This window comes from Calliopsis andreniformis, chromosome 4 (genome assembly GCF_051401765.1).
Source record: "Calliopsis andreniformis isolate RMS-2024a chromosome 4, iyCalAndr_principal, whole genome shotgun sequence".
Lineage (NCBI taxonomy): Eukaryota > Metazoa > Arthropoda > Insecta > Hymenoptera > Andrenidae > Calliopsis > Calliopsis andreniformis.
The window spans coordinates 6,939,381-6,965,908 of NC_135065.1; the positions used below are offsets into that span (position 1 = coordinate 6,939,381).

Below are 26,528 nucleotides of genomic sequence, written 5' to 3' on the forward strand. Positions count from 1 at the left end.
CACGTGACGTTGATTATAGTAATCGAGTCATTTTGAGTAGATATTTTTGAATTGTAAATCTTTTCTAGGGTGCAGCATAAATGAAAATGTGAAGGTGTACAGTCAGGTGACCTAGGAAACTAAGAGACTGGATCTCTCGAGCAGTCTATTCTTGGGAATAGTGTGCATTAAGCTGTTTTTTTAATTAACATGCACAATGTGGTGATCATATATTTAATCGAGCCTGCCAAGTTATAGCACGATACCAGCAGATAACATGAACACTGTTTGCCATCTTGCCTTTTTATCTTCTAGTCTTATTTTTTATTTATAAAACACACTGGTAAAGTCTGAATGGAAAACTATAAGATATCCTGCATATAAAAAGCCACTGGTTGAGAGGATTTTAATTTTAAACTTTTACACTTCAATGTTGTATTTACATTCCATTGTTTCACAGTATAAGTTTTGTTAAAATTTTTGTGTACACTGTTTTTGATATAACAGCTTAAATTACTTGCATAATGGTGAAATGAATTAAAATTGCATGATTAAGTACGTATTAGTTAAATTAATACAAAAATATGTTTTTTCTAGATATGGCACTTTTTGCGGGTTCCTTGCAACATAATTGCTCAAAAACCAATCCAATGAATGCAGATGATGAATTTTATTTTATCAAGCAACAGTGAGGTGAATATACTGTAATGGGGTGGGTCTTGTCCACCACAGTATGGATTACTATATGGAGTTGCCTATTGCGGGGCTTGGAATTAGCTCCGCAGACATCTCCAAAACAAATTCCATGTGATAAGACAAGGAAGGTTTTCACTGATTCTTGGGGGATAATTAGTGATGGACCATTAGGCTCAAATTATACTCAAGATTCTCACTGTGAATGGCTCATAAAAGGTTGAAACTTGTTGAAATATTTTTATAATTTTCTTTATATTTTTACCTTTTATATAACTGTTTAATATGTTTGTATTACTTTGCAGCAAACAACAGTCGTCAATTTATTACATTGAGTTTCCGTACAATGGGAACAGAATGTAGCTATGATTATGTTTTTGTTTATGATGGAGATTCCTTTCGATCTCCATTATTGGGCAGTTTCAGTGGAAAAACAGAACCACAGCAAGTGACATCATCATCTGGTTATGTAAGTGAATGTAAAATTCTTTAGTAATAGATACTACTTACTGTGAAACAAAGACAAAGGGCATCTGTGATCTCATGAATGACTCATGTTTGATAGTGACTAAATAATATTACAATAAAAATTACACATTTTTTATAGATGCTGATATTATTGTATAGCGATACAAATTACGTTTTGGATGGTTTTCACGCGGAATTTTCAGTTACAAATTGTCCAAATAATTGTACAAATCACGGAAAATGTATTAATAATACCTGTTTCTGTGAAAATAATTGGGGTGGTCGAGATTGCTCTAGAGCTCTTTGCCCAAATAATTGCAGTCTAGAAGGAGAGTGTGGTCCAAAAAGATGTCAATGCCGCAATGGTTATTCGGGACAGTCATGCTCGTTACATAGAACACACCCAGAAGGCAACAAGTATGCTACTAAATGTTGTATTATATTAAATATGATAATTAAGTATCAATTTTTACATACTGTGTGTAATAAATAGGTGGCACTGGCTTTCTCATTCAGAAGGTGGTTTAAGGCCACGAGCAGCACATTCAGCAGTATATATAAAAGAAACTGATTCTCTTTACGTTTTTGGTGGCTATAATCTCAATTATATACTAAGTGATTTGGAAATATATCGCTTCAATACAAGTCAGTGGGAAGACGAATACGGTAATGTATTAGGTGAGTAATTAAAATTCTTTACTATAATGGTAAAGAGATTGTTGCATGTTATAATATATTTCTTCAATTCTTTCTTTACTACAGAAGGCACCTCCTCCGCAGAATATTTAGATCCTACACTAATTGCCACTGAATTAAAGCGGATAGATGCAGATGCAAAAGAATTATATGGTCTTCGCACATCGTCTCTCATGTGGAGAGTACTCTACAGTATTCAAGACAATAATACTCTTAGTTTACGTAATCATGGAAACGTAGAAAATGATGGTCAGCGCGGTTGGTCAGAATTTAGAAACACAGCAGAGCATAAAGATCGTGACAGAAAAATCCAAGAAGTCAGGGAAAGTGACAAAAGTAGAAGTACAAGTCGAATAGAGGATTTTAGGAGAAAGCATTCTAGACACCCGAAAGCTCGATACTCACAGACTACGAGGTATAAATAAAATTTGATTTATAATTATTAGATTTAAGTTTCAGGATACTATACTCGATAAATTTGTATTTTATATTATTTACTTCTTTGTTACATTAGACATCGCAGAAATCTTGAAAATCTCTATCGAGATTTTCATACGCCAAATATAAAAAGTGACATTTTGAATTGGGAAGAGCAAAGCGTGGAAGATTCTATGGAAGACACTATTTCCATTCAAGAGCCAAAATTCACTACGGATGAGACATTTAAAGACGAACCTACGAAACCGTCTACTGACGATTTACCTAAACCAAGCCCACGATATGGTCACGCTGCTTGTAGATATGAAGGTTAGTTATATACCAAATTATTAATAAAGATAATACTATCATAATGTAATTGACAGCTTATTAATTGTAGGTGGGTTTGTTATATACGGTGGAAAAGTGCAAGATGGTTCTTTATCAAACGAACTATGGCATTACAACGTTAATACTCGTATTTGGACATTACGGGCTAAAAATTCCCCATTCTATCCACCACAATTAACAAGACACACTCTTACTTTAGCAAATGATTTCATCTATCTTTTTGGTGGTAGCACAGTAGATGGGGAATTTTCGTCAAGTCTCTACAAAATTAAGTTAAATTTGTGTAAGTTCACATTTTTATAAATATTTAATAATATTTTATGTATTTTGTATTTTATATTACGTTGATTTTAATTTCAGCTGACCCTACCGCTAGCACAGAGAGATGGAAAGAAGTACACCCTCGTGGGGGTAAAGAATTAGACGTCCGTGTTGTTGCACATTCAACTGTGTATCACCGCGCTACCAATTCTTTATTAGTCTATGGAGGAGTAGTAGCCAGTGTCGCGCGATTTAGTAAACTATCAGATAGAATGTTTGTCTTTCAACTTGATAGAAAAGTTTGGTCAGAAATTCATTATCCAAGAGCACATCTGAGAGATACTTATGTTCCAAGAGAACGAGCATTTCATACTTGTAATATTATAGGTAACTACATGTTTCATAGTTCAATCATATTACTGTTACTGTAAAGTATCAACAATCCCTATTTCGTCAATTTTTAGGAAATTATTTAGTTGTATTCGGTGGATATTCTCACAGACACAATAAAGAAGAAATTTGCTATGATAATCAGATGTATCTTTATCACCTAGGCTGTCATGCCTGGGTAAGTCACGACGTTTTAGGCTTAAATGATAAAGGTAAGGGACAATTTTATACGGCATTGTGGTTTCTCTTATATTGGGACTGTTATTTAAATTTAATATTCAGACTCACGCTATCCCAAGCAACAAGGTGTATTCGCACATGCAGCAGATGTACGGAACGGAAATACTTTATTATTAGTTGGTGGATATCACGGAAATGTAAACGCAGATTTACTTGCATACACGCTACCACCGATGCTTGCACCAGGAGACGAAGATTACATAGAACCTGAACAAATTTGTTCAAGGCATAAAAGTCTGATGGAATGTGCAGCTAATCCAGAGTGTGGTTGGTGTTCTGCAGACGAGGTATTAACCTTCAAATGTGTAACAAGTAACACGTCTGTCTTTTCATTCTTTCTAAAACAATCATTTCTAATTTTGATCTCAGATATGTTATGGAAGAACTATTGGCAGTAATTGTACAACTAACCTTCAAACAACTCGCTGTCCTGGCGTTTGTCCAGCTCTCGGAGACTGTCATTCTTGTTTGATACACGGACAACCTGGCGGAGGTTGGGGTACTACTTCTCGTGGTAAAAAGTCTGTTTCCAACAAATTAAATCTGGGGACGTGTACTTGGTGCGTTCAGAATGCTCGTTGTCATCACAAGGACGATAATTATGGAGTCTGTGGTCTTCGAGATGACACGCCGTCGCAAATACCAGGCTGGTGGGGTCCAAAAGGCACGGAGATTGTAAAAGTTGAAGAATGTCGGGAAATGGATAAGAGGCCAGGATTGACGTTTTTGAAATATAAACCACCTGTAAATTTTAGTCAACCGGATTCAGTAACAATAGTGAACGCTACTACTGTCGATTTTAATGTTCCATCTATGCAAGGGGCGAAAACAGAATCCGCCCTCGGTGGAGAAATGATTGCTAGGTTAATTGGATTCCTCAGACCGCCGCAGTATTTCTGGGATAGTACAGTGGAACATTTAAAGATTTGTGTCAGTTACAACAGCGCAACGCTACACGTATCGCGAAGCGATGATCCAGAGGAATTGGTAAATTTTATTTCTCATTTAATTATTAAAAGTTTAAATTAGTCTATAGTAACTTGATCGTACAATATAATTTTTTCCCTAAAGCAATACTCAATAACCTATAACAAATTTTATTTAGGAACTAGTCGCAAATTTGACTGCTGAGACATCGCAATGTATTCCAACGAAATGGCCCGATGGGCTTCCAATGATGCTACTTCCAGGACGATATCTGCTAGATTTTGAATCAAAAAGGATGGTTACAACAAGCTACGCCTACGCCAGTAAAATGGAAATTACTCACAATAAGAAAACCGAGAACCCAAAGGTATTCACGTTTGAATATCTCGAACCATATCAAAACGGGTCTTGTCATCAGTATAAAAATTGCCTCCACTGCTTGACTGACTCTTCTTGTGGCTGGTGTGATATTATAAATAAATGTTTGTCCCGCTCAATTAACGAAACGGAAAGCTGCGTAGCTGATATGGAATGGGACGAAGATGGCCGACCAATTCGTGAATGGCATTATTTGACTATCACTCCGTCAGCTTGTGCTAATTGTTCAAATTATATCTCTTGCGAATCTTGCGTCGGCAGCAACTTGTGTGAGTGGTGGACAGAGGAAGCTCGTTGCGCGAGAATAGGCAGGCTACCTAATGCTGTTGTTAGCCTTGATCAGTGTCCAATACCATGTAGGCAACGTTCAAATTGCACGCAGTGTTTAGACGAGCGTGGACGCTGCGTGTGGTGCGAAGCTACACAGGAATGCTTTTCCTTCTCGGTGTACACATCTGAATATCAATTTGGTTTGTGTCGAGAATGGATGGATCAAGCTGGCCTTATGGGAGTAACGTCAAGGTCTGGATCGTCTCTAACTGGTAATGATCAATGTAAGAGCTGCAGTCGTCATACGAACTGCTCCAGCTGTCTGCACTCGTTGAGCTGTGGTTGGTGTTACAGCCTGGAAAATCCTATTTTGGGAGCATGTGTACAAGGAGATTTCAATCAACCACATGTTAATTGTAGCTTAGTCATTAATGAATATCAAAACGCTACTTTAGAAGCTGACGAGGCAGGTTGGGCATACGCTCAGTGTCCAGATGTTGATGAATGCGATTTAGGTTTACACGATTGTCACCCTAATGCATCGTGTACCAATACACACGGTAGCTTCAGTTGCCAATGTAAACGCGGTTTCCATGGCGACGGTAAAGAAAATTGCACGAAAACTTGCTACGAAAAATGCATTAACGGCTACTGCAGCGAAGCGCCTGACTACAAATGCGAATGCTACCTTGGCTGGACGGGACCAGATTGTAGAACAAATTGTGGTTGCTACAATCATTCCACTTGTGTGCAAGGACCTGGCATCTGTGACGAATGTCAGGATTGGACTACAGGGACTTATTGTGAAGAGTGTAAAGCAGGCAGTTATGGCAATGCTACGACACCACTCGGCTGCAAAAAGTGTAACTGCAATGAACATGGAGATAAGGATCAAGGAGTCTGCGATAGGCAAACAGGGGTGTGCTTTTGCCGTGATAACACGCAAGGAGATATGTGTCAGCGTTGCAAGAAAGGGTACTATGGTGATCCAAGAAATGGTGGAATGTGTTACTATGGTTGCATGTCACGAGGTATGCTTGGAGACGAAGGAGCTGGAAAACACGGTCTTGGTAGTAGGCACTCGCAGTTAGCGCTGTGGGAAAATCACTCTGGAGAATCGCCGACGAGAGAGTGTCTTTGGATAGTCAGCCCAAAGACGAATCTTTCTTCTGATACTATGCTGTCAGGAACGCAAAGTGTAATTCAGTTTACTATACACGATGACATCAATGTTAGTTGCCAAGAAAATAGCGTTTATGTATACGACGGACTTCCTGAATTTGTCTCATCGACTACTAGTCATCAGAGTCAACTGCTAGGTGTCTACTGTACAGAGAGCACAGATTATCCCGTAACAGTGGAAGCGAAGTCTGGATTTCTCACTGTTCATTACAAACAGTTGGACGAAGTAGAAGGTTTTAATGCGAGTTATGTCATAATGACGTGCAACAATTGTCCTGGAAATCGAGAATGTCGAAATGGGAATTGTTTGTGTAAAGCAGGGTTTGTGGGGATCGATTGTGACATTGAAATATGTCCTAACAATTGCACATCGTCTAAAAAACAAGGAATTTGTGACAAAGGTTATGGCCGCTGTGTTTGCACTGCTGGATTTGGTGGCCGTGATTGTTCGATTAAAACTGAGGAGCATCAATTAGTGTTTACTGAACTCTTTAATTCTGAATACTTGGCTGACCATTTGGACCATCTGCGGAAGACTTTGCCACGATTCGGTCATACACTGGTTGCTGACAGAAGAGGTAGTTTGTGGATGTTCGGAGGATATTCCCTCAGCCACGGTCCTCTAAATGATATTAGACTTTTTGATACTAAAAATAACACGTGGATGCCTATTACTGTGGAATCCACTTCAGAGGCTTCTATGCCTCAGGGTAGATATTTTCACGCGACTGAAATAGTTCACAGTAGGCAACAGATATATGTTTACGGCGGTTTATCGATGAAAGAAGAAGATGTTCAAGGATTATCAAATAACACTTTAAGCGACTTTTGGAAGTTCAGTTTGCAGAATCAGAGGTGGATGCAAATCACACAAGATGAGTCTAAAAGAGAACCACCTTCTTTGGCTGGACATACATTGACCTTACGTAGGAGTGGAGAATCAGAAAGTTTGATATTAATTGGTGGATTTAGTCCTAAGTATGGATACCTTGATACAGTCTGGGAATTTAATTTAGAAACAGAAACTTGGGATATTATCAGCACAGTGGGAAATGGACCCTTAGGAGTTTATGGTCACTCTACTGTGTATCACAGCAAGTCAGATAGTTTTTATATCTTCGGTGGATATACCTATGCAATAAATCGAACGTTCATTTCTAATAAACTATATGCATTGAATTACAAAACACGTAGTTGGTCTGTGTTACCACCATTTGATGATGATCTTACCGATGGAAATAGTTTGGTAAGTAGATACTTAATCTTACTTAAAGAAAAAAATCAATAATTATAATGGTATTGTTTTATTGCAGCCCCAAGCTAGATTTCTTCATTCTGCAGTTACCACTGATGAATATATGGTGATATTTGGCGGCCGTCAAAATCCTCATAACACTTCTGATTCATTAATTGCTTACAAATACTCGTGCAACTTATGGATACGTTTAATAACAAAAGATATGGAGGTCATCGGTAGTCCTCCGCCACCAGCTTATGCTCACGCAATGACTCATGCTGATCCTGAGTCCAATGCTGTATATGTTGTTGGTGGTTTTGATGGTGGAATTAAAAGTCATGTAACTCTCATAAGTATACCAGAAGATTTGTGCAACCTTTGGACGGATAAATTAACTTGCAGAAAATACTTTGGATGTTCGTTTTGTTCTGTTACTACAATTAGTGGGAATAATGATTCTTTCTGTTTCTCTAACGACATATCGACTAATAAAGATGATAGGTAAGTTTGATACTAGGTTTTAAACTAAATTTTTTAAATTAAGAAAAATATTAAAAATATCTGTGTTTTAGATGTGATATTAATGTTACTCAAGCTCAAAGATCGAATGGAATCTTTTGCGATTCAGAATGGATGGGGAGTAGAAAATGTCAAAATTTTAAAACTTGCACAGAATGTTTAGCAGAATGGCCATATTACACAAATAACGAGCCAGTATGTAAATGGTGTACCAATTGTCCAAATGGAAAGTGTATACCATACGAAAAAGATTGCGACGAATTAAACAAGTGTAATATCAGACAAATATCAGTGACAGATGTAAATCAGTGCAGTGAACGACAGTGTCCAGCGAGTGATTGCGAGAAGTGTAACAGTCTCGAAGGTTGCGCGTGGACTAGACAAGTGTTGAAGACTTGTAAGTTTCAAAAATCGACTAAAATGCAGTACTGTTTGTCGACCTTCTTTAATGCATCTTTACAAACGTTTTCAGCTGAATTGGGTATTGCAGTTACAGGTGAACCTGTATATGATTGGAATTGCGTACCAGATGATATTTTTGAAAGATCAAGTATTAAAATGGGGAGCACACAGTGCGAGAAACGGTGTGCTGATCATAAGGATTGTAGAAGTTGCTTAAAGGGTACAGGAGCTGAAGGAGGATGGCGTGAATGTAGATGGTCAACACAGCTTAACGAAGTAAATATTTATTGATAAAATAATTTGTTCACAATTACGTAACTATAATATTACAGTATACATTTATTTATTAATCAATTCTAGTGCATTTCTCCGTCATATCAACCGCTATACTGTGCTGGTGGTGTTTGTGGTTTAGTATTACGTAGTTCTGATATGGATCATTGTCCCGAACCATGTTCAGTATTCAAGCAATGCAGTACGTGTTTAAAACATTCGCACTGTGGATGGTGTTCTTTAGATTCAGCTAACATAACTGGCCAAGGTATATGTGCGGAAGGTTCTCTCGAAGCACCTACAGATCATCCAGCAGGTGGAACATGCGAAATGTTGTACTATCAACAATTTCCGCGAACAGAGCCACGTAAGTAAATATTATGGATGGATTTCTCTGCTCTTAGCAAATACATTAGCTTATTAGAAAAATTCAATTTTGTATTTAATGTTTGTTTCTCAATTGCAGCGCTTGTAACTACCTTATTCCCACATTACATAGAATCTTTGGAAAATCCAGACAATGTTACAATGTTAATTCCTAGTGTAATATCAAAACCAGTATTCTCTTGGCATTACGTGCGATGTCCACCAGAAAATGAATGTATAAATGGACATCACACTTGTTCTCCCAAAAGTGAAAAGTGTTTCGATTTGGAGGAAGGATTCGAATGCATGTGCGGCGATGGATATAAAACTGAAACGTAATATTGCTTTTTTTTTGGGAAGTATAATAACCTAACAATTTAATAATGAATTTATTTTTATTTCAGACCGTCATCGTTTAATGAATTTGGAAGGTAAGATTTTCATAGTTCTAAAAAATTTCTTACAACAAGCATATTAAACATATGTACATTATAATGTACTTTATCTTCAGAAAAATTTGTGTACCAATGTGCACGCAAGGTTGTGTCAGAGGAACATGCGTGGAACCAAACGTTTGTCGTTGCGATTTCGGTTACGTAGGTGCCAATTGCTCGATTCAGTGCCAGTGCAATGGCCATAGTAACTGCGCAGGTCCAGATAAGTTAGATGTCTGTTTAGAGTGCCATAATAACACAATGGGACCACAGTGCGACAAGTGTTTACCTTTATTTGTTGGGAATCCAGCAGACAATGGACAATGTGTACCATGTCTAGAATATTGCAATGGACATACTCGCATTTGCATTAATGAAAGCATGACTGTGCCGGTAATTTAACTTCATTTTATCGCGTACTAAAAGTGGAGATAACAGTTGAACAATTAATGAAAATGTTTGTTTATAGGATCCAAATTCTATTAATAAAATGTCTTTGGAGTTGTTAAAAAAGCAATTGGTTGAAGGTCCTGTCGCTAAAGCTAAATGTGTAAATTGTGGAAATAATACAAGAGGTGACAAATGTGGCGAATGTATGACTGGTTATTTCAGAGGAACAGAAGATCTCCGCGATGTATGCCGACCGTTAGTATTTCTGTAACAGTTTTTATAATTATATATGTATTATTAAATATATAATATTGGAAACGGTTTCTTTCAGTTGTGAATGTCATGGTCATGGATTCACTTGCGATCCTGTAACAGGAGAAAAGTGCAATTGCGGTAATAATACAGAAAGTGAACCATCTTGTATTAGTGGACCTTCGAAGGGTACAAACACTGGAGGGATTCCTTGTTGGAAGGCACAGTGTAGTAAATGCAAAGAAAATTACGCTGGCAACCCAACAAATGGTCATCAGTGCTATAAAACTGTCACGGTCGACAACAAAATGTGCTTTGACTCCAAATTAATAGGTAAGTCATTTAAAAAGTGATCACGCAAACATATTTCTTCGTCACATATTTTTGATAAAAACTCCATACAAATTTTGTTATCGTACTTCTCATGCTTGTGCTCTGTGCACCTTAATTAAATATTGCTTTTCTGAAATTGCAACATTCTGTTATGTCTGGAGGATCTTATGGTTCGTACTCCTCCCCTGATGTATGTCTTTCATCAATCTTTATATGATATTCATAATATCAGATTATTTTGATTAATTACAGATGAGTGCAAAATGAAACCAAAGCCGCTGAATCCTGGTCAAACTGTATTCTACTTGGTACAACCTCGTTTCTTGAATGTTGATATCAGAGTTATGGTAGACGTGACTCAAGGGGCTTTAGATTTATTCCTCAGTCCTCGTGACGATTCTTTCGTTGTTACTTTAAATTCCACGACGGGCTACCAAGACGTAGGTTTTTAAAATATATTTTTTATTTCCGAAACATCAAGTTCCCAATGTCATCAGAATTTCATCTTCAGGTTGAATTAGACAGCAGATTCGTGTGGCGCAAGGATCCACATACCATGTGGCTTGACGAACATACTCGCAGCAGGATGAAAATCGTTGAGTTCCATCCTAGCAATGCATCTAACGGCACTACCATCGAATCAAGCTGGAACACTGGCCCCCAGTACATCGTGATGGAACGTTACGCTGAAAGCTTGGCTACATTTTTAACGATTGAGAAGAGGAACACGTTTTTGGTCGTCAGAAATCTCACTAACCGATTGGTATTAACTTTACCGCAAGATAAGCACGAGCTCCATCAAACTAAGTTTCATATCGCGCTGAGGGCGATCGACCCTGTTTACCCAGAGATAAGTGGTCGAGCTGCTTATGGAATGATTTTCTTCCGACAGGATCAGTTACATATCGATCTATTCGTCTTTTTCTCCGTGTTCTTCTCCTGTTTCTTTTTGTTTTTGGCCGCCTGTGTAGTCGCGTGGAAAACAAAACAAGCAGCAGACGTTCGAAGAGCACGGAGGAGACATGTTGTCGAAATGCTGCACATGGCTAAGAGACCTTTCGCCTCGGCTACCATCGTTTACGATCGGGATGGTACCGAGTGCAGTCCAAGTTCTCCTCAGCGAAAAACTAGACGCAACAAATTAATTAGTTTCCACAGTGACGTAAGGCCTGTCGCGGTCGAGCCGACCGAGGACGGCGTCGCGGCTGTGGCGACAATTTTTATCAGATTGCCAGGTGGTAGACAGGCTCCCGTTAAATTGGCTCTTGGCAGCTCATTGATACTTTTGACTAGAGTTTACCCAGTCAATAGCAGGGTGTTCCTAAGACGTAGAAACAGTCACGCGTTGAACTGAGCTTCTTTCGGCGGGAACTTCTTTTGTATTTCTCTAAGTTTGCTTATGCCGTCGACAAAATATAGCGATCATTTCCTGTTTATGTATTAATCTTGCAAATCGTTTATGTTGATCTCATCTTTTAATTTGGAGAATGGTTATTAACATGGTGATTTACAAAATAATATTTTTCTTCTTCCCCCCGGAATAGCTTGTGGATTTATCTTAAACATAGATGTCAAGTTTTTAACCAGATTTATTACTTGTTCTGCCATCATCTGCGTTGTTTGAACATTCGCCAGTAATATGGAATCTTAGTCTGATAATTGTATTATAGTCGCGAAGAAACAATTGTAAGGATATTTAAGCTAGGTGATAATATATATAATATATATTGTCATACCATTCCATGACGAGACTGTATGTTTGTACATAAGAATCTGTAAGTATGTATTAATTCGTAATTTACACATTTTTGTAGAAGCATTTTATGTAAACAGGACATGGTTTTGTGTCTTGGAACGTTTCGTGGCTACTTTCGGGTGAAAGTGGAGGATTTTATCGAGTCAAAGAGTATATTTATTTGCTCATAAACGTAATTACCTGTGCAGGAATATGAATGAATAGAGGAGATGGGGCAGCTGCAGGTATTCTTCTCAGTATCAAATTCTTTCTTCATATTTGAAGATTTTAGATCAAGATTTTTAACGCGAGGAAATGTTTCAAATGTATCAAATGAAAGACGAAGGTAATTATGTCATTAACACAAATGTAAATATTATAATGTGAACTGTGAAGCAGGTTGCAGAACTTGATGTAATGATATTCCGTTGGGAACACCCATAGGATTGCATTTGATGTAACAAAAGCGCAATAATGATCTGCCAACTGTCCCTATTTTCTAACAGTTGGTCAGCAGGGTGATTTTCGAACACAATGTGTATACGTTTGTTGTTAGAAGCGTCGTAAGTGCTGCCATGATGACGAATTATATCCGCATAATTTAAACGAACAGTATTAGTATCATTGAATAGAAAGAAGCTCGATAATGCATGAGTGGAAAAGGTTCCTATGCCAAAAACTGATGGAAATATAACAAGCATCATAGCATAATGATATATTATTTATGGCAAGAAATGAATAGAAGTGTAAAGGATTTTAATTAGGGAGAATTGTACATACGAAAGGTGCACATTTACAAATGTTTATCGACACCATATACATATATATCTGATTGTAAAATACTAATATTACCATCATTGATATCGGCTTAAACCTAACGAGGTGGGAAAAAACGTGTCTTCTTATCAAAGATGATAAACCAAGTTTACGTATTAATCAAAATATAGAGATAATAGGGTGTTGATGTAATATTAACGTAAGGGTAGTGCAAGCAAATTGAGAAAGCAAAGTGACATAGCGACATAAATGTAAATACCACGAAGCGTTTTTGCTAAACTGTTATGCGGTACCAAACGAGTTTAATATATTCTGTACAGAATGTTTCTTGAGATAATTGTTATACGGCTTAAATATTTTTCACTGTACCTTCCTTTCGAAACTTTCAACAATTTTCTTCAGTCTAAATTATTTTTCATCGGTGAGAGAGAAATAAATGTATAGAGTACTATTCGAATACGATCTGAGTACACTTAATTTAAAGTATAGCGTGAAATATTCAAGCCGTTTTGGGAGCGTTCTACATGAACAATTTATGTGTTGGAAGAATGCACGATTGTTTCTTGGTCAGGTACGATGATATTATTGAGCAATTGTTAAGTGTGCATATAACAATGCAACACATCTTGTCCATTGAATCTCAGAGTTTATTCTTTTCTCCTGAGTCTCGTCATTACACATTTCATCAAATTACAACTGCTAGTTACCTCTAGAATGAATTCGTATCCCTTTTCGACATTTATTCATTTCCATCACGGTCTACGATTATTGTCCATTTCTCTTCACGCGACCAACTGTCCTAATTATTCATCTGCGAAGTTTGCGCGACAGTCTGTAAACATATACATAAAGACACAGAGAAACTAACATGTATGTACATTTATCTAGAATTACGTAGATATATATACATCTATACATATATTATGTATACATAATGAATGTATAATTTTTCGGTTGTACAGATCTGAGGCGTTATCTTCAAAATGTTCTATTTTATATATAATTATTACATTGCATTCAATGTAAGCGATATCTTCCAATGCCGGCATTGTATCGCGTTGAGAAATGTTTGTAACATACCGCGTGACACTGTCGTTTATAAAAAAAGAAAGATTGTAAAGAAAAGGTTGTGAAGTCCACTGTTGTTGCGTTCCCTGCATGGGTTCTTCAGCTTCACGGATTTATTTGTATTGTGGGAAAGAAAACACGAGGTTGTGCTAATGAGGATTAATGAACTGTATCGAGGAAGCTTTAATAAACGTGTGTAAAATTGGGTTTCATTTGAGAGGTTTTTCATTATAGAGAATATTGAGGAAATGAAATATCTTTCATGTGAAAACTATCAAAGATTTGAGGCTTTCAGATGTAAGACTCAACAGTGAGAACTGTATGCAAAAATTATATTTATATATTTTTAACTTTTACAAAAGATAATATTGATTACTTTACAAATAGTATTGGACATGGTAATTTAAAATTTAAAGCAGATATTGAATTAGACGAACGAATAGAATACGGGTATAACTCGTTACTATAGCAACTATGGAACAACACATTCTGGGCGGTTTAAGATTCGTTCAAGCATGCGATCGAATTTACGTGTATAGCATGTGCACGTTGCATGATATTAAATGCGTAATAATTGTACAGAAAATATTGTCAAATATATTCGAAAGTAAGTTGAGGTGATAGTGTAAAATGAGATTCAAAATATCTTCGCAAAACCGTAATGGTCATAAACGTTTGGTAACATGTGTAGCATGGAGTTCGACAGAAGAAATTTATTCCTGCGGGTATGTTTCAGTATTTAGATGAAATTACATGTATGAAACAAATTATTAATTTCTTTTTTTACAGGGAAGACCATTTATTGATATCATGGCACTTGGAGGGAGGAATCGCGCACTCTAACATTGTGACAGAATTTCCTGATGATTTTTATCCAACAGATATGCAATGGCATCCACGACCGAATTATACAGTTTCAATTACCAAGAAACAATCATTAGATGTTCTTTTAATTACTACAGCTGATGGTATTCACATTCATATTCTTTGTTATCAGTTTGATATCTTTATGATGATTTTTATTGCAGGAAAATACCATTTAGTAAACAAAAATGGACGTATAGAAAAAAGTATTGATGCTCACAAAGGAGCAACAACTGTAGGCAGATGGAGTAGCGATGGTTCTGCACTTCTAACTGGTAAATAAAATATTTTCAGAGTATAATATTTTTCAATTAACATTTTGTTAATGTTACAGCTGGTGAAGATGGTTTAATAAAAATATGGTCACGCAGTGGTATGCTCCGTTCTGTTATAGTCAGAGGAACATTTCCTATTTTATCTGCAGCATGGAGTCCAGATTGTACAACAGTACTATACTCTCAGGGAACTCAATTAATTTTCCAGCCACTTAATTCTAATTCCAAACCTCGAAAGGTTAAATAACTTAGTAAATGTATGTGGTATTTGCATTAGTCATGAACAGAATTATATTTAAAGGAACATTTTATTTCAGTTGCTTGCACATGATGGGCTCATTTTGGTTTTGTGCTGGAGTCAAAGTCATGGATTGGTAATCTCAGGTGGAGAAGATTGTCGGTACAAGGTATTCTTTAATTAATGTTTAATTTTATCTCCTTGGTTCTCACATCTTACAAGACCAGCACTGAATTTTTGCTCCAAAGGTCTGGGATCCTAATGGTACTCAGCTCTTCACAAGTAACATAGGAAATTATCCTATTACAGCAGTGAGTTGGAGTTATGCTGGAAATCATTTTGCTGTTGGATCTTTTAATACAATTAAACTTTGTGATAAAACAGGAGTTAGTTTCTTTCTGTATTATATTTTTTCATGTATTCATAAGAAGAAATTTATCAAAATTAATTTATACTTTTTTAGTGGTCTCATTCATTGGAGAAAGTTAATACTGGAAGTATATACAGTATAGCTTGGTCCAGCGACAGTACTCAAGTTGCTATGGCTTGTAGTAATGGAACTATCTTGACTGGACATATAATAGATAGGTATGCAAAAAAAAATATAAAGTGGGAGTAACTTTTATGTTCATATGTTCATTATACAATACAGGAGATTGGAGTGGAATAATTATGAAGCTACATTAGTCAAGAGAAAAGTGATCGAGGTCAGGAACGTCACTAATGAGGTTCAAGAAATATTAGAGATATCAGATCGCGTGGTTCAATTAGAATTTGGGTTCGACCACTTAGTTGTTATCACACCAGCGCAGTGTCACGTTTACTCGATAACAAATTGGAATACGCCAGCCATATTTGATCTGAAAAATACCAGCGTGTCGGCAGTACTTCTCGCAGAAAAGTATAAAATAATCTTGGTACAAAACAAATCAAGTGTCTATCGTATTATAGAAACGCTACTTTGTAGGCACTTTTTACTAGTTGAATGGAATACTGTATCATTGTACAGTTATCAAGGTCGAGTATTAGGAACTCCAAAATGGAAAGGAATGACTCAAGAACGGCTGCATCCTTCTTGCATATCTTTATGCTCTGATACTTTAGTCATAAGATCGCAAAGTAACGAAAAATGTACGATAAAAATTAATTTTAAATATGATAAGGAAGGTCATACAAACATTCTGATCAAAGTTACTCTTTAGTACTTCACGTTCTGGAAGTAGCTTACAACAAACCGATAATTGAAAGCCAACCATATACTCATCTCCAAAGTATCACGAGAGTGGCCCTGAATCATATTGGTGGACCTAATGATCGACAAGTAGCTTTAATTGATTTGAATAAAGATTTGTTTCTTATATCTGTAAGAACCTCTGGTTTCGGTAGAGTATGTAAAATAGGTACGCGTTTTTTGGATATTCAGAGTTATAATACATGTAATCATAGTTTCTGAAATTTGATTCCTACTTCTGTAGCTGCTATGACTCAAGATATTGCATGGGCGACCGATGCGAATGTTTTAGCAGCAATGTTGGATGCAACATTATCTGTATGGCTTTGTCCTAGTTGTGTGCATTACAGTGATCGTAAAATAATAAGGAAAACAAGGATCGATAAAGAAAGCAGGTTTTGTGTTTAATTATAACCTGTTACATAAAATATGATGAATTATTATTTGGCTAATAATTATATAATAATATTTCTAGCGAATTTGGCAAACAACCAAGTATAGCAAATGTGTATAATGGAATGGTAATGGTTAGACGTGGTGATGGAGCATTGGTAGCTTCTACTTTTTATACATTTTTTATCAGCCTTCATCAGCATATACTAAATAAAAGGTGGAATGAGGCATTGTCTCTCTGCCGTATTGCTCAGGTAATTAGTATAGTAGTTTCCCTTTTTTATAATTACTAGAAAACCTCTGTAAAATATAAAACTTAATATTAGAATGAAATATTGTGGACTTGTATGGCTGTTATGGCGACTGACGATAAAGAGTTGAACGCTGCTGAAGAAGCGTATGCAGCAATCTCAAGATTCGATAAGGTTGATTACATTCAATACATAAAGGTAAGGTTATTTATTTAATGAATAATCGGTAATATAATTAAATTATATTTTTTTCTTTTCGTTTAACACTTTTACTTGCTGGGAACTAGAGTTTACCAAATAAAACAGAAAGATTAGCTGAGATGGCACTTCTTTCGGGTGATTTATTAACTGCAGAAGGCATACTTCTACAAAATGGATTAATTGAAGAAGCCATACGAATTAATATCGAAGTGTACAACTGGAATAGGTATCTTCTATTCATATAGATGCTGTTACCACAATATATCAATTTTTAACTTCATGATTTTGATTTAGAGCATTAGAATTGGCAATTCGACACAAAAAGCAACTGGAGGAAGTACTAAACGCGAGAAAGAAATATCTTCAATTAATTAATAAAGAAGAATCGAATCAAAGTTTTATTGCATACTTAACAAACGTTGCGAAAACACAAGTAAAATAAGTTATTTTATTTATGTTGCACAGTTTCGATCATTTTGCACATAATTTTATATCTTTCTTCTAAACAGTGAGACAAAACTTATTTTCATCAGGAAACCCCTGAGAAAACTTCCATCAAAGAAAATGAAGATAAACTAATGGAATCGGAAACGCAAAAGCATGAAACAGCGGACCAAGAGATACATCTCTGAAAGAGTAACACTAGTTTCGTTTATACAAATTCTTTATTAAAATACATGAAACTTCAGTATAGCGAACCTGCGTTTCAAAGTACTTCAGTTAAAAAAATCTCATGACTATTAAAACAGTATTATATATTACTTTATACAAAATTGATTCAGATTTTATAAGGATTTTGAAAGTAAAAAATATTGTACAATAAATACATTTTGCGTAATTATATTTAACAGGCATCATAAAACTAGAAGTTTTAGAAATATTGAGATCAAACCGATAATTAAGGTGGTAAATATAAAAAATAGTACAAATCTTCGCGAGTCCCAGGTAGTCTCATCTGTCACAGGTCTGTATCGTGTCGCCAAAGCTGACTGAAAGTTGCAATATATTTTTATCAGAAAGAAGAAAATACAAGAAGCATTCTACTCTTATTTAATAATATATTTATATCTTACCCATCCACCATTAGCTTGTATCCATGCAGCAAGATCTTCTTCCAAGACATCTGTCATACCTGAAACCAAAAAGAAGATTATTGAGGGAAGAATTTCAAAATTAAATAAAATGAAGAATATAATATTCAGCTATTTTGTAACGTTATATATTTCATCTATACTAAAACACAGGATCAAGCACAGAAGGGTCGTAATTTTTCCATTAAAATTACTCACCTCTCTGTATGGCAAGCAGATATTCAGGTTTGCCCTGACGCACACAATCGACAGCAATACCACCAGCGATCGCATAAAGAGCTACCACTTTGCTCCAGGTCATCTCTCCGTTTCTGATCATCTCTCTAGAGACGTCTACTATGGCCTCGTTGGCAGACTGATCAGAGGAGAAACTGCTACAACCGATTTGTCGAGCAACACGGTTGAATAAATTCGGATGCATCTTCTCGAGCTCAGCGCCGACTGATATTAATTCAGGATAAACTTCCCCAACAACTGTACCTCCAGGAAGCAACATAGCGCTCCTCATTCTCTTCAAGCCCAGCTTTCGATGAAAGATTCCAGATCGTTTCAAACGATTCCGAATATACTGAGCACATAATGAGGATCCCTGTGAAAAAAGATAAATATGAGTGTCCTGATATTTTATAAAAAAATGAATTACGATGTGACAATCATCGTACAAATTTTTATTGTATGTTTTAATTTAATGCATACAATGTGTTCAGACGTTCAACTAATGTTTAAGATGTTTGTTTCAGGTGAGGACCAGTTGTTTACCTGTGACACAGTCAGTTCAACGGAAGCGGAAACAGTCCTCCAGCGTATCGTGTGAGAGATTTTTCTGGAGACGACATCGCTGACATTGCTGAATCTTCTACGTGCTGAATCGACTACGTGAAAAGGTGAGACATCCTGATTACTGGCAACTGGGAATCCAGCCAAGTTTGAGTGCAGAGATATGGCGAGACTATTTCTTCGGTATGGTTGCGTCACGCTGCTGGAATCCTCCAAACTCCGTAAAGATCCAACGAGCCCAGACATTGAAGATTCCTCCGTAGAATATTCCTGCCATTCAAGCTTCTCCGGCTTAAAAAATAGTCATCAATTTTAATATGAAATCTGAGGATTTAATTCTGAGTGTCTTTTTTTTATATTTTTCTTTTGAACAGATATTTAGGTTTATATGTTCCAATTTTGTTAATATGGGTTAATTTAGACAGTACTGTAGCCTTCATTCAAAGTCAGGAAGCCAGAGTAATACCTAAATTAAGTTATTTCCTTAGGATACACAGAAATATTGAATATTGAAATACCTTAATAATATTAAGAGAAATGCAGTTTGATGATCTCTAAGAGGATTCATAATTATGCAATTTCCTCTCCAAGCCAAACAAGTTTATACATGAACGGGTTAAAACCGGAATTTGAAATATTTCTGTATCTTTTGGTAATACATAAAGGTGTTAAAGAAATGATCATTATTTCCTCAATAGCTTTTTGGACAGGTACAGAAAAGATATTCTTACAAATAAGCATTTATGACTTTGTCACAGAGGTCAGGTATAAAAATATTTAAGTACTTGACCGAAAGAAATAGCTTTGCTGATGAATAAAATAAACAAGACTCTCTAATAAGAAACAAAATTTCGCAGGTGTCTGGTAGGGGTCAAGGAAGAGCTTCAAGCGTATTGATATTTGGAATCCTTTATGGCGATCAGTAATGTACGCGTTTTCGAAGGAGAAACATCGGTGGAATCCTTTGTCCTTGCCAGCGTAGAAAGGCTCGGGTACATTCACACCCAGGTATCGTACCAGTAATTATTATTCCGCTCGCGAGTACAGCTGTTGTTATCTCGCGGCCTTATTTAGACCTTCGTTTATTTGACATGCTTCGCGGCGCTTTGTGTGCTGCTGTTAGGTACACACTGCTATTGTGTGCATATTACTCATTTCCATTCTATTATTTGCCTTTCTTAACGAGGAGGATTAAATACGGCGTGTGTCGTTTGCTAAATTAAAACGAACCGTGCGACGGATTGCAGAATCACGGTCCGTTGAACTCTCTGATTACAGTGACACGTTAATTGAGGTATTCGTGCGGCTGAGGCATTTCATTCAATTACGGTACAATTAAGAATTTAGTATCGGCACGTGCTTCGATTTCATTTCTTGCAATTAACTCGAATTCATGCAATTTACTGGATGTTTCAGACCTGCAGGTGTAGATTTAAATAGTCGATGGTTTTTGTAAACAAAATGTGAAGTCTTGATAGTGCAAACTCATTATCCTTTAAACATTCAAATGTTCAGAGTGTGAGATAGCGTTAGAGTAATTAATACTTGGAGAGTTAAGAGCATTGATGGTTAATATTCATTACATAAGAATTGTCAGTATGGAATACGTCTTTTTGTTACCATTTGTGTATTCATCAACACTGTTTTTGCCTATTTAACTAAAAACATGATTATAATAGCCGCGTTATGCTTGAATATGCAAATAATAATGTAAGAGTAGGAAGCTTAGTATGTATTACAATACCGTATGAAAATTTTGTCTTAAAAAACTGCATATCTGGAAAACAATTAGCCAGTAGGTTCAATTTTTAACAATTTTTTTATTTCATCAGTTTAATTCATTCAACTCAGTAGCAGATCTTTTATGCATACACAGATATTTATAATTGGTAGAATGAGTAATTGAGGGTCACGCGTTTTTCATTACAATAACACGCAATCTTTTTGTCACAACCAGTCGATGAGAAATATTATTCATACGATTGCAGAAGTCGGAAAAAACACGTGAAAACTTAATTACTTGCTGTCTGCACATGCTTGCTTCGAATGCTCGTTAGTTATCAATTATCAACGATGACCAGCTGGTCGAGTATCGTTTGAGAGACTACGTAACGGGCTCGTTCGCTTTAATATTTTCTCTTCTTCACGTTATATTAGCTCACTCGTTTTACAATATTAGAAATTGAGATACTGATATTTAGTTAAAGTTACACGATAATTATTCCATGTTACAGTAGTGACAAGAGGTGCAAACATATCATTAGCTAATTAATTTATTAATTATCCTGTTTGCAATTAAAAAAGATAAATAGAGAAGCTTTAGTTAGACTGCTTGGCTAAGATTCTTTGTGATACTATTCTGTGTTAGTTTATTTATTGGCATTAGAAAGCTCGCATAAAACTAAAAACTAAATGGAAAAAATGAAGAAATTGTTTATCTGAAGATGAGGTTTTAAAAATTATAGTAGGCTTAGAATAATAAATCAAATATTGGATTATAAATTGAAAGAAATACTGTACACACTATGGAACTTAATTACTAAAAAAAATAGTAGAAAGAAATTTCTTAAATTAAGAGAAAGAGGAGATCCATAGCTTTAAAATCTTAAAACTGAATTTCACATTACTAGGTTTCTTGATCTAAATATTCTTTAATACTTCTTCATAAATTCAAGCAGATATACAGTTTATCAAGCATTTAATTAACACAGAATATATCACTTTAAATATTCATTCTATCTCATGCACTCAGATCAACTGCACTCGGATGATGTTAATTCACAGCATAATATGATACAAACATGATGCAAATGATCTAATGCAAAAATGTTAATATTTTCAGTGGCAAATTGAAAGCGACAGACACGTTAAATTGTAAGCTACTGTGCGATCAGAGGAGTCAATTTACCAATGGCAGGGTCGCCTCCTCCTGGCCCCCCAATCGAAAGTCTGGCTTCATTGTAATTAACGCGTGCCCGCCTCATTAGTCACTGCCCTCCAACTTGCTCCACATACACATTATATGCGTAATATATTTCTGAATTATCGCTTATCAACGGTGAGCGTGGTTGATTATCGTTCGGGAGGAGCGCGCGGCGGCGCGTTAAATCGTTTGTTTTATCAATCCCCAAGGCTTGTTTCCGCGCTACAATGATGCTGATAATAGGCTCATGCGTCAATTTTGCATTTTTACTTTGTCTTACGTATAATCACCCATGCAACGTGCTTTCTGCGAATCCGTGATACTTTGAACAGGTGTAGGTGTCTATACGATTATACTTTATATCGATACTTTATCATTTCTCAGGGTTTTCGTTACAGCTTTAATTTACTTATTAAATTTATTGTAAGAGTAAGATTATTTGATAAGATCGTCGTGAATCGCCTATTAATGAGTAGGGGGAAATACTACATTTAATGGTTCATTTAATTTTGCTGTATTAAATATAGGAGTATTTAGTTAAATTTTAATGTAAGCATGTAACATATTCGTACTTCCCAGTTTTCGATTGCCTTGTACAGATTGAATTCCTGGAGGTAAATTATTTCTTAATCACTCGTAGTGCAGTGTATATCCTTTCGCGGCGTACGTTCTGCATAATTGTTTCAAATGATTGATGATGACTTGATCAGTTGAGGAAAGGTCAACGAAGAGTGCTAGGAAAGGCTAACGAAGAGTACACGCTTTTTATTTTTCCTTGCAAACTGTGTACTCGTACGTAAGCGAGTAAACAAATTAGCCTCGAATTCAAATCAAGAAATGATATAGATTTCTTTTAATTTTAACACAGTTTCAATAAATATCGAAATCCTTGACTGAAAACAGTCATATTGTTGCAGAAATAGTTGGCCTGCAATTAGTGATACAGTTATATAAAAAAGGATACATGCTTATGTTAATTTTTAGTCAATTAAATGACTTGTAATTAGCAGGGAATATTAGGAAATAAAGCCTAATTGGTTGGACGTAGACTAACGGAGAAATCTGTAAAGTAACTACTAATTGGTTCACCAGTTTACTTGATGTGGCAATTAGTGAAGTCTTAAAAAGACAGTCGAAAGAAAGAGGGATAAAGAGAGGCACATTTTTATTAAATCAATTAACGACGTTAATGAAATTAAAAAAGGACGTGTGCCACGGCTATAAAATTTTAATCGAGTGCTTCGAATTTTATGTTGAAAGGTAATTAAGTAATAAATTTAGAAGAAAAAATAAGAGAAATATGTTGTCCTTATTCTTTGTTAAGGACAGTTCATGTAACTCTATATTTAATTGTTTATAAAATAACATTTTTATAACGTGGTTTTCAATATAGAAAAAATCATAATTTACATTTGTGAAAATCGAACGAACGTATATCGCGCACGTATAGACAGGTGTTAATTATATAACATTAAAACGTGCGTCCGAGTTAACTCGTCTTTCTTGTAGCATTCTTCACGGAAACGGCACGTGCAAGGTGATATGAACGTGACTAATATATAATATGCATACAAAGACCATATTATTTTTTACACGTGTGAATTTTTTACGATGTACTAATAACAAATATGAACAAAAGTAACACAGTTTTCATACATTATATGCACAAAGTAGACTATCAGTGGAATTTTTTAAAGTAATTTTTAAACATTTTCTGCGAATTAATAAAGCTCTAGAGAGGTAAAATAAAAATATTGTACGATTATGTAAAGTAACGTGGTACATATAATAAGTAAATTTTGACATTTTGTGTGAATAAATAATATTTGATAATTAAGAAGTTATTGTATACATTTTTGACTTGTACATATTCAATTCAAATAATGAAATTTTACCGCTCTAGCAGATTTCTTAAATATTAGTCACGTGATGCGCAATGCATGTGCGCAGAAAATAGTGTAGCATCCGTTATTCGACGTAGGACGTAGCGAGTATAATTTCTTTCATTTAATTAATTTAAACAGTATTTAACTTATTTTAAGCAATGTTTATAGTGAAATATTATGGTACTATTAATTCTCTTTTGATAAACACATTAAGAAACTGATAGCAAATATCATTGAGAATATAGACTAATGTATTGTAAGATTAAAATTGTTTTCTTGCAACCCGCCAAAACTTGCTTTAGTATTAAGGTACGCTCCATGAATTATCTTTTCTATCATTTCTTCGCGGTTCTTATTTTCAATATATTTTCTAATTAATAAGATTTCAAGAATTATAATAGTATAACAATTATTTCTCCAGACTGCAAGCCACAAATATATCAGCAATATGACAACATGTATTCGGTTATCTGAAAGGAGTTACAACGTCCAAACTGGGTAACATCTATAGAACGAGAAATTGCACTCAACACGATTATGTATTCTTGAATTCTTGTCTCAGTATACTTTAAAAGGGTAAGTGAAATATGTTACTATTAATACGTAACTATACAATAAATATTCGTTTATTCAATTAAAAAAGTACGTATTGCGATGTAATGAAATTTGGAGAATGTCGATATCATTGATCACAAAATGGTTGGAAATTATATTTGATTTAATTGAGCCTTTCAGAAGCCAAATAAATTAACGTTACTTATAAAGTTTGTACTCTTATCGTCCGAGCACTTTATTAAAGGTTAACTTTTTAAAATTCAACAAATTTATCTGTGTAATTGTATTTATTGCCATAAAATTCATTTGTTCGTTTATTTCGAGATGAATTATAAAATATTTTATTTACTGGAACTTTAGTTTTCTCTACTTTTTGTTTCACGGAATTAATTTGGCATCTGGACGACTCAGTCTCGGGATTTTCCTAATAAGGAAACTCAATAGCCCGGGAATTTTTATGAATATTTTTGTCATCTTGTTGCAGAAAGTATTTCGTACCTGGCATTTTTTATAAACAACTAATTTACAGTATTTGATTTTACGAAATTGACTCATTTCAATAGAATTTCAAAAGGAAAAAAGGTAGACTTGGGAAAAGAGAATTTAAGTTTATAAACTTATGCTTATAAGTTTAAATTACATTTCCTGCAAGAATCATTCTTTTTATATGAATAACTTGAAAATAGCTATCTTTTGAATTATGTCATTATTGCAATTAAGTGATAATGGCATCTAAATTGGTGTTTCAATATTTCTTAAAAATTAGTGGTACAACTCTTGGGTCTCATAAGTTTTCACGGGTTGTCAAGAGTACCTCTTCTTCGCGTCATTAACAAGCACACGAAGGATAGACACTTCCATTCGCATGAATTAGCATATTTTATTGCTCGCTCGATTAGGTACATCGTCGAATTTGATAGATGACGTGAGCGTAGAAAAAAGTAGAGGAAAGAAATGGAAAGGAGGACGTGGAACTGACAAAACGAAATATGGGTCGAGCTGTAATATTCAATGAAAGATGCGGGCTGGGCGTCGAGGTAACGGCTGCGACTCCCACCCTCTGAGATTTACCAAAAAACAAAGCCCTTTTTCTACCTTTCGCCTTTCGAAAGCGTTCGTTCTCCTTTGTTTTCCTCCACTTTCTCTCTCGTCGCTGTTGTCTCGCGGAGTAAACTTAATCTTCAAGCAGGTTAACACAAATCATTCATTTTGATCATGATTCAATTGGGAATTAGTTAACTAGTAATGAGAGATTGAATAAAATTTGTAAGATTGATTAAGATTGATTAAGACTGATATATTGTTTATTCAGTTTTGTCGACCCACAGTTTAATTCATTTATCTTTTTGTTAATTAGTTGTACCACGTTACCTTGAATATCACGAAGCTGTGGTAACTTACAGCGATTATCTTTAGCAGCCAGTTGATCGATTACACTTTGTCAGAACTATATTTTAATAGTATTATAGAAAACTCCAGTTTAATAATTTTGCTATGTGATATATTGATAATACTGTACGAGGAATTGCTATTTAGGTATAGCTTTGGAACACGTGATTTTGCGTTGTCCGAAGCTTTCTTTGAGACGACGATTTATTACGACCGAAATGTGTCACGAGCACTCGATGCACCGTCGAAATTGTAGGTAGCACAGCGCGTACAATACTGATGACTTTTCAACTGTAAACGATATAACTTGAAGCTGTTATGTCAACGCCGTGCAAGTGTTATCCCTACTTACACCGCCGTACGACGGTTGAGTCACTTAAAAAACCTTTTAAATGTTGAGTAAAGAAGCGTATCCG

General features: G+C 35.5%; 3 protein-coding genes across 8 annotated transcripts; 2 read left to right on the top strand and 1 right to left on the bottom strand.

The window, feature by feature from the left end:
- The first annotated feature begins 686 nt into the window (after positions 1–686).
- On the top strand, positions 687–14,250 carry Megf8 (multiple EGF like domains 8). The gene is made up of 23 exons (XM_076376664.1): positions 687–891; positions 978–1,141; positions 1,280–1,557; positions 1,634–1,818; positions 1,903–2,251; positions 2,351–2,583; positions 2,654–2,887; positions 2,965–3,252; positions 3,330–3,467; positions 3,538–3,782; positions 3,865–4,482; positions 4,601–7,498; positions 7,566–7,990; positions 8,062–8,405; positions 8,481–8,686; positions 8,771–9,050; positions 9,150–9,384; positions 9,454–9,480; positions 9,561–9,876; positions 9,953–10,128; positions 10,205–10,458; positions 10,711–10,898; positions 10,970–14,250. Exons 1-23 carry the CDS (start codon positions 687–689, stop codon positions 11,810–11,812), a joined length of 9,129 nt encoding a protein of 3,042 aa, XP_076232779.1. The 3' UTR covers positions 11,813–14,250.
- Positions 14,251–14,668: 418 nt separating this feature from the next.
- Positions 14,669–18,284, top strand: Oseg5 (intraflagellar transport protein Oseg5). The gene is made up of 16 exons (XM_076376673.1): positions 14,669–14,763; positions 14,828–15,006; positions 15,067–15,177; positions 15,237–15,415; positions 15,495–15,584; positions 15,664–15,801; positions 15,879–16,003; positions 16,068–16,316; positions 16,383–16,546; positions 16,618–16,815; positions 16,891–17,041; positions 17,122–17,293; positions 17,366–17,488; positions 17,578–17,717; positions 17,786–17,924; positions 18,025–18,284. The coding sequence occupies exons 1-16, from the start codon at positions 14,669–14,671 to the stop codon at positions 18,121–18,123; spliced, it is 2,352 nt and encodes a 783-aa protein (XP_076232788.1). The 3' UTR covers positions 18,124–18,284.
- A 31-nt stretch (positions 18,285–18,315) lies between these two features.
- Positions 18,316–26,376, bottom strand: LOC143178162 (bcl-2-related ovarian killer protein). 6 transcript variants are annotated; one of them, XM_076376677.1, is made up of 6 exons: positions 26,125–26,376; positions 22,268–22,504; positions 19,342–19,650; positions 18,781–19,171; positions 18,565–18,623; positions 18,316–18,480 (listed from the first exon to the last, which is right to left on the bottom strand). In XM_076376677.1, exons 2-6 carry the CDS (start codon positions 22,316–22,318, stop codon positions 18,346–18,348), a joined length of 945 nt encoding a protein of 314 aa, XP_076232792.1. In that variant the 5' UTR covers positions 22,319–22,504; positions 26,125–26,376; the 3' UTR covers positions 18,316–18,345. The 6 variants fall into 6 exon arrangements, with proteins under 6 accessions (XP_076232792.1, XP_076232791.1, XP_076232790.1 ...); XM_076376676.1 differs by having other exon boundaries at positions 22,268–22,515; XM_076376675.1 differs by having other exon boundaries at positions 26,095–26,376.
- Between the last annotated feature and the right edge of the window lie 152 nt (positions 26,377–26,528).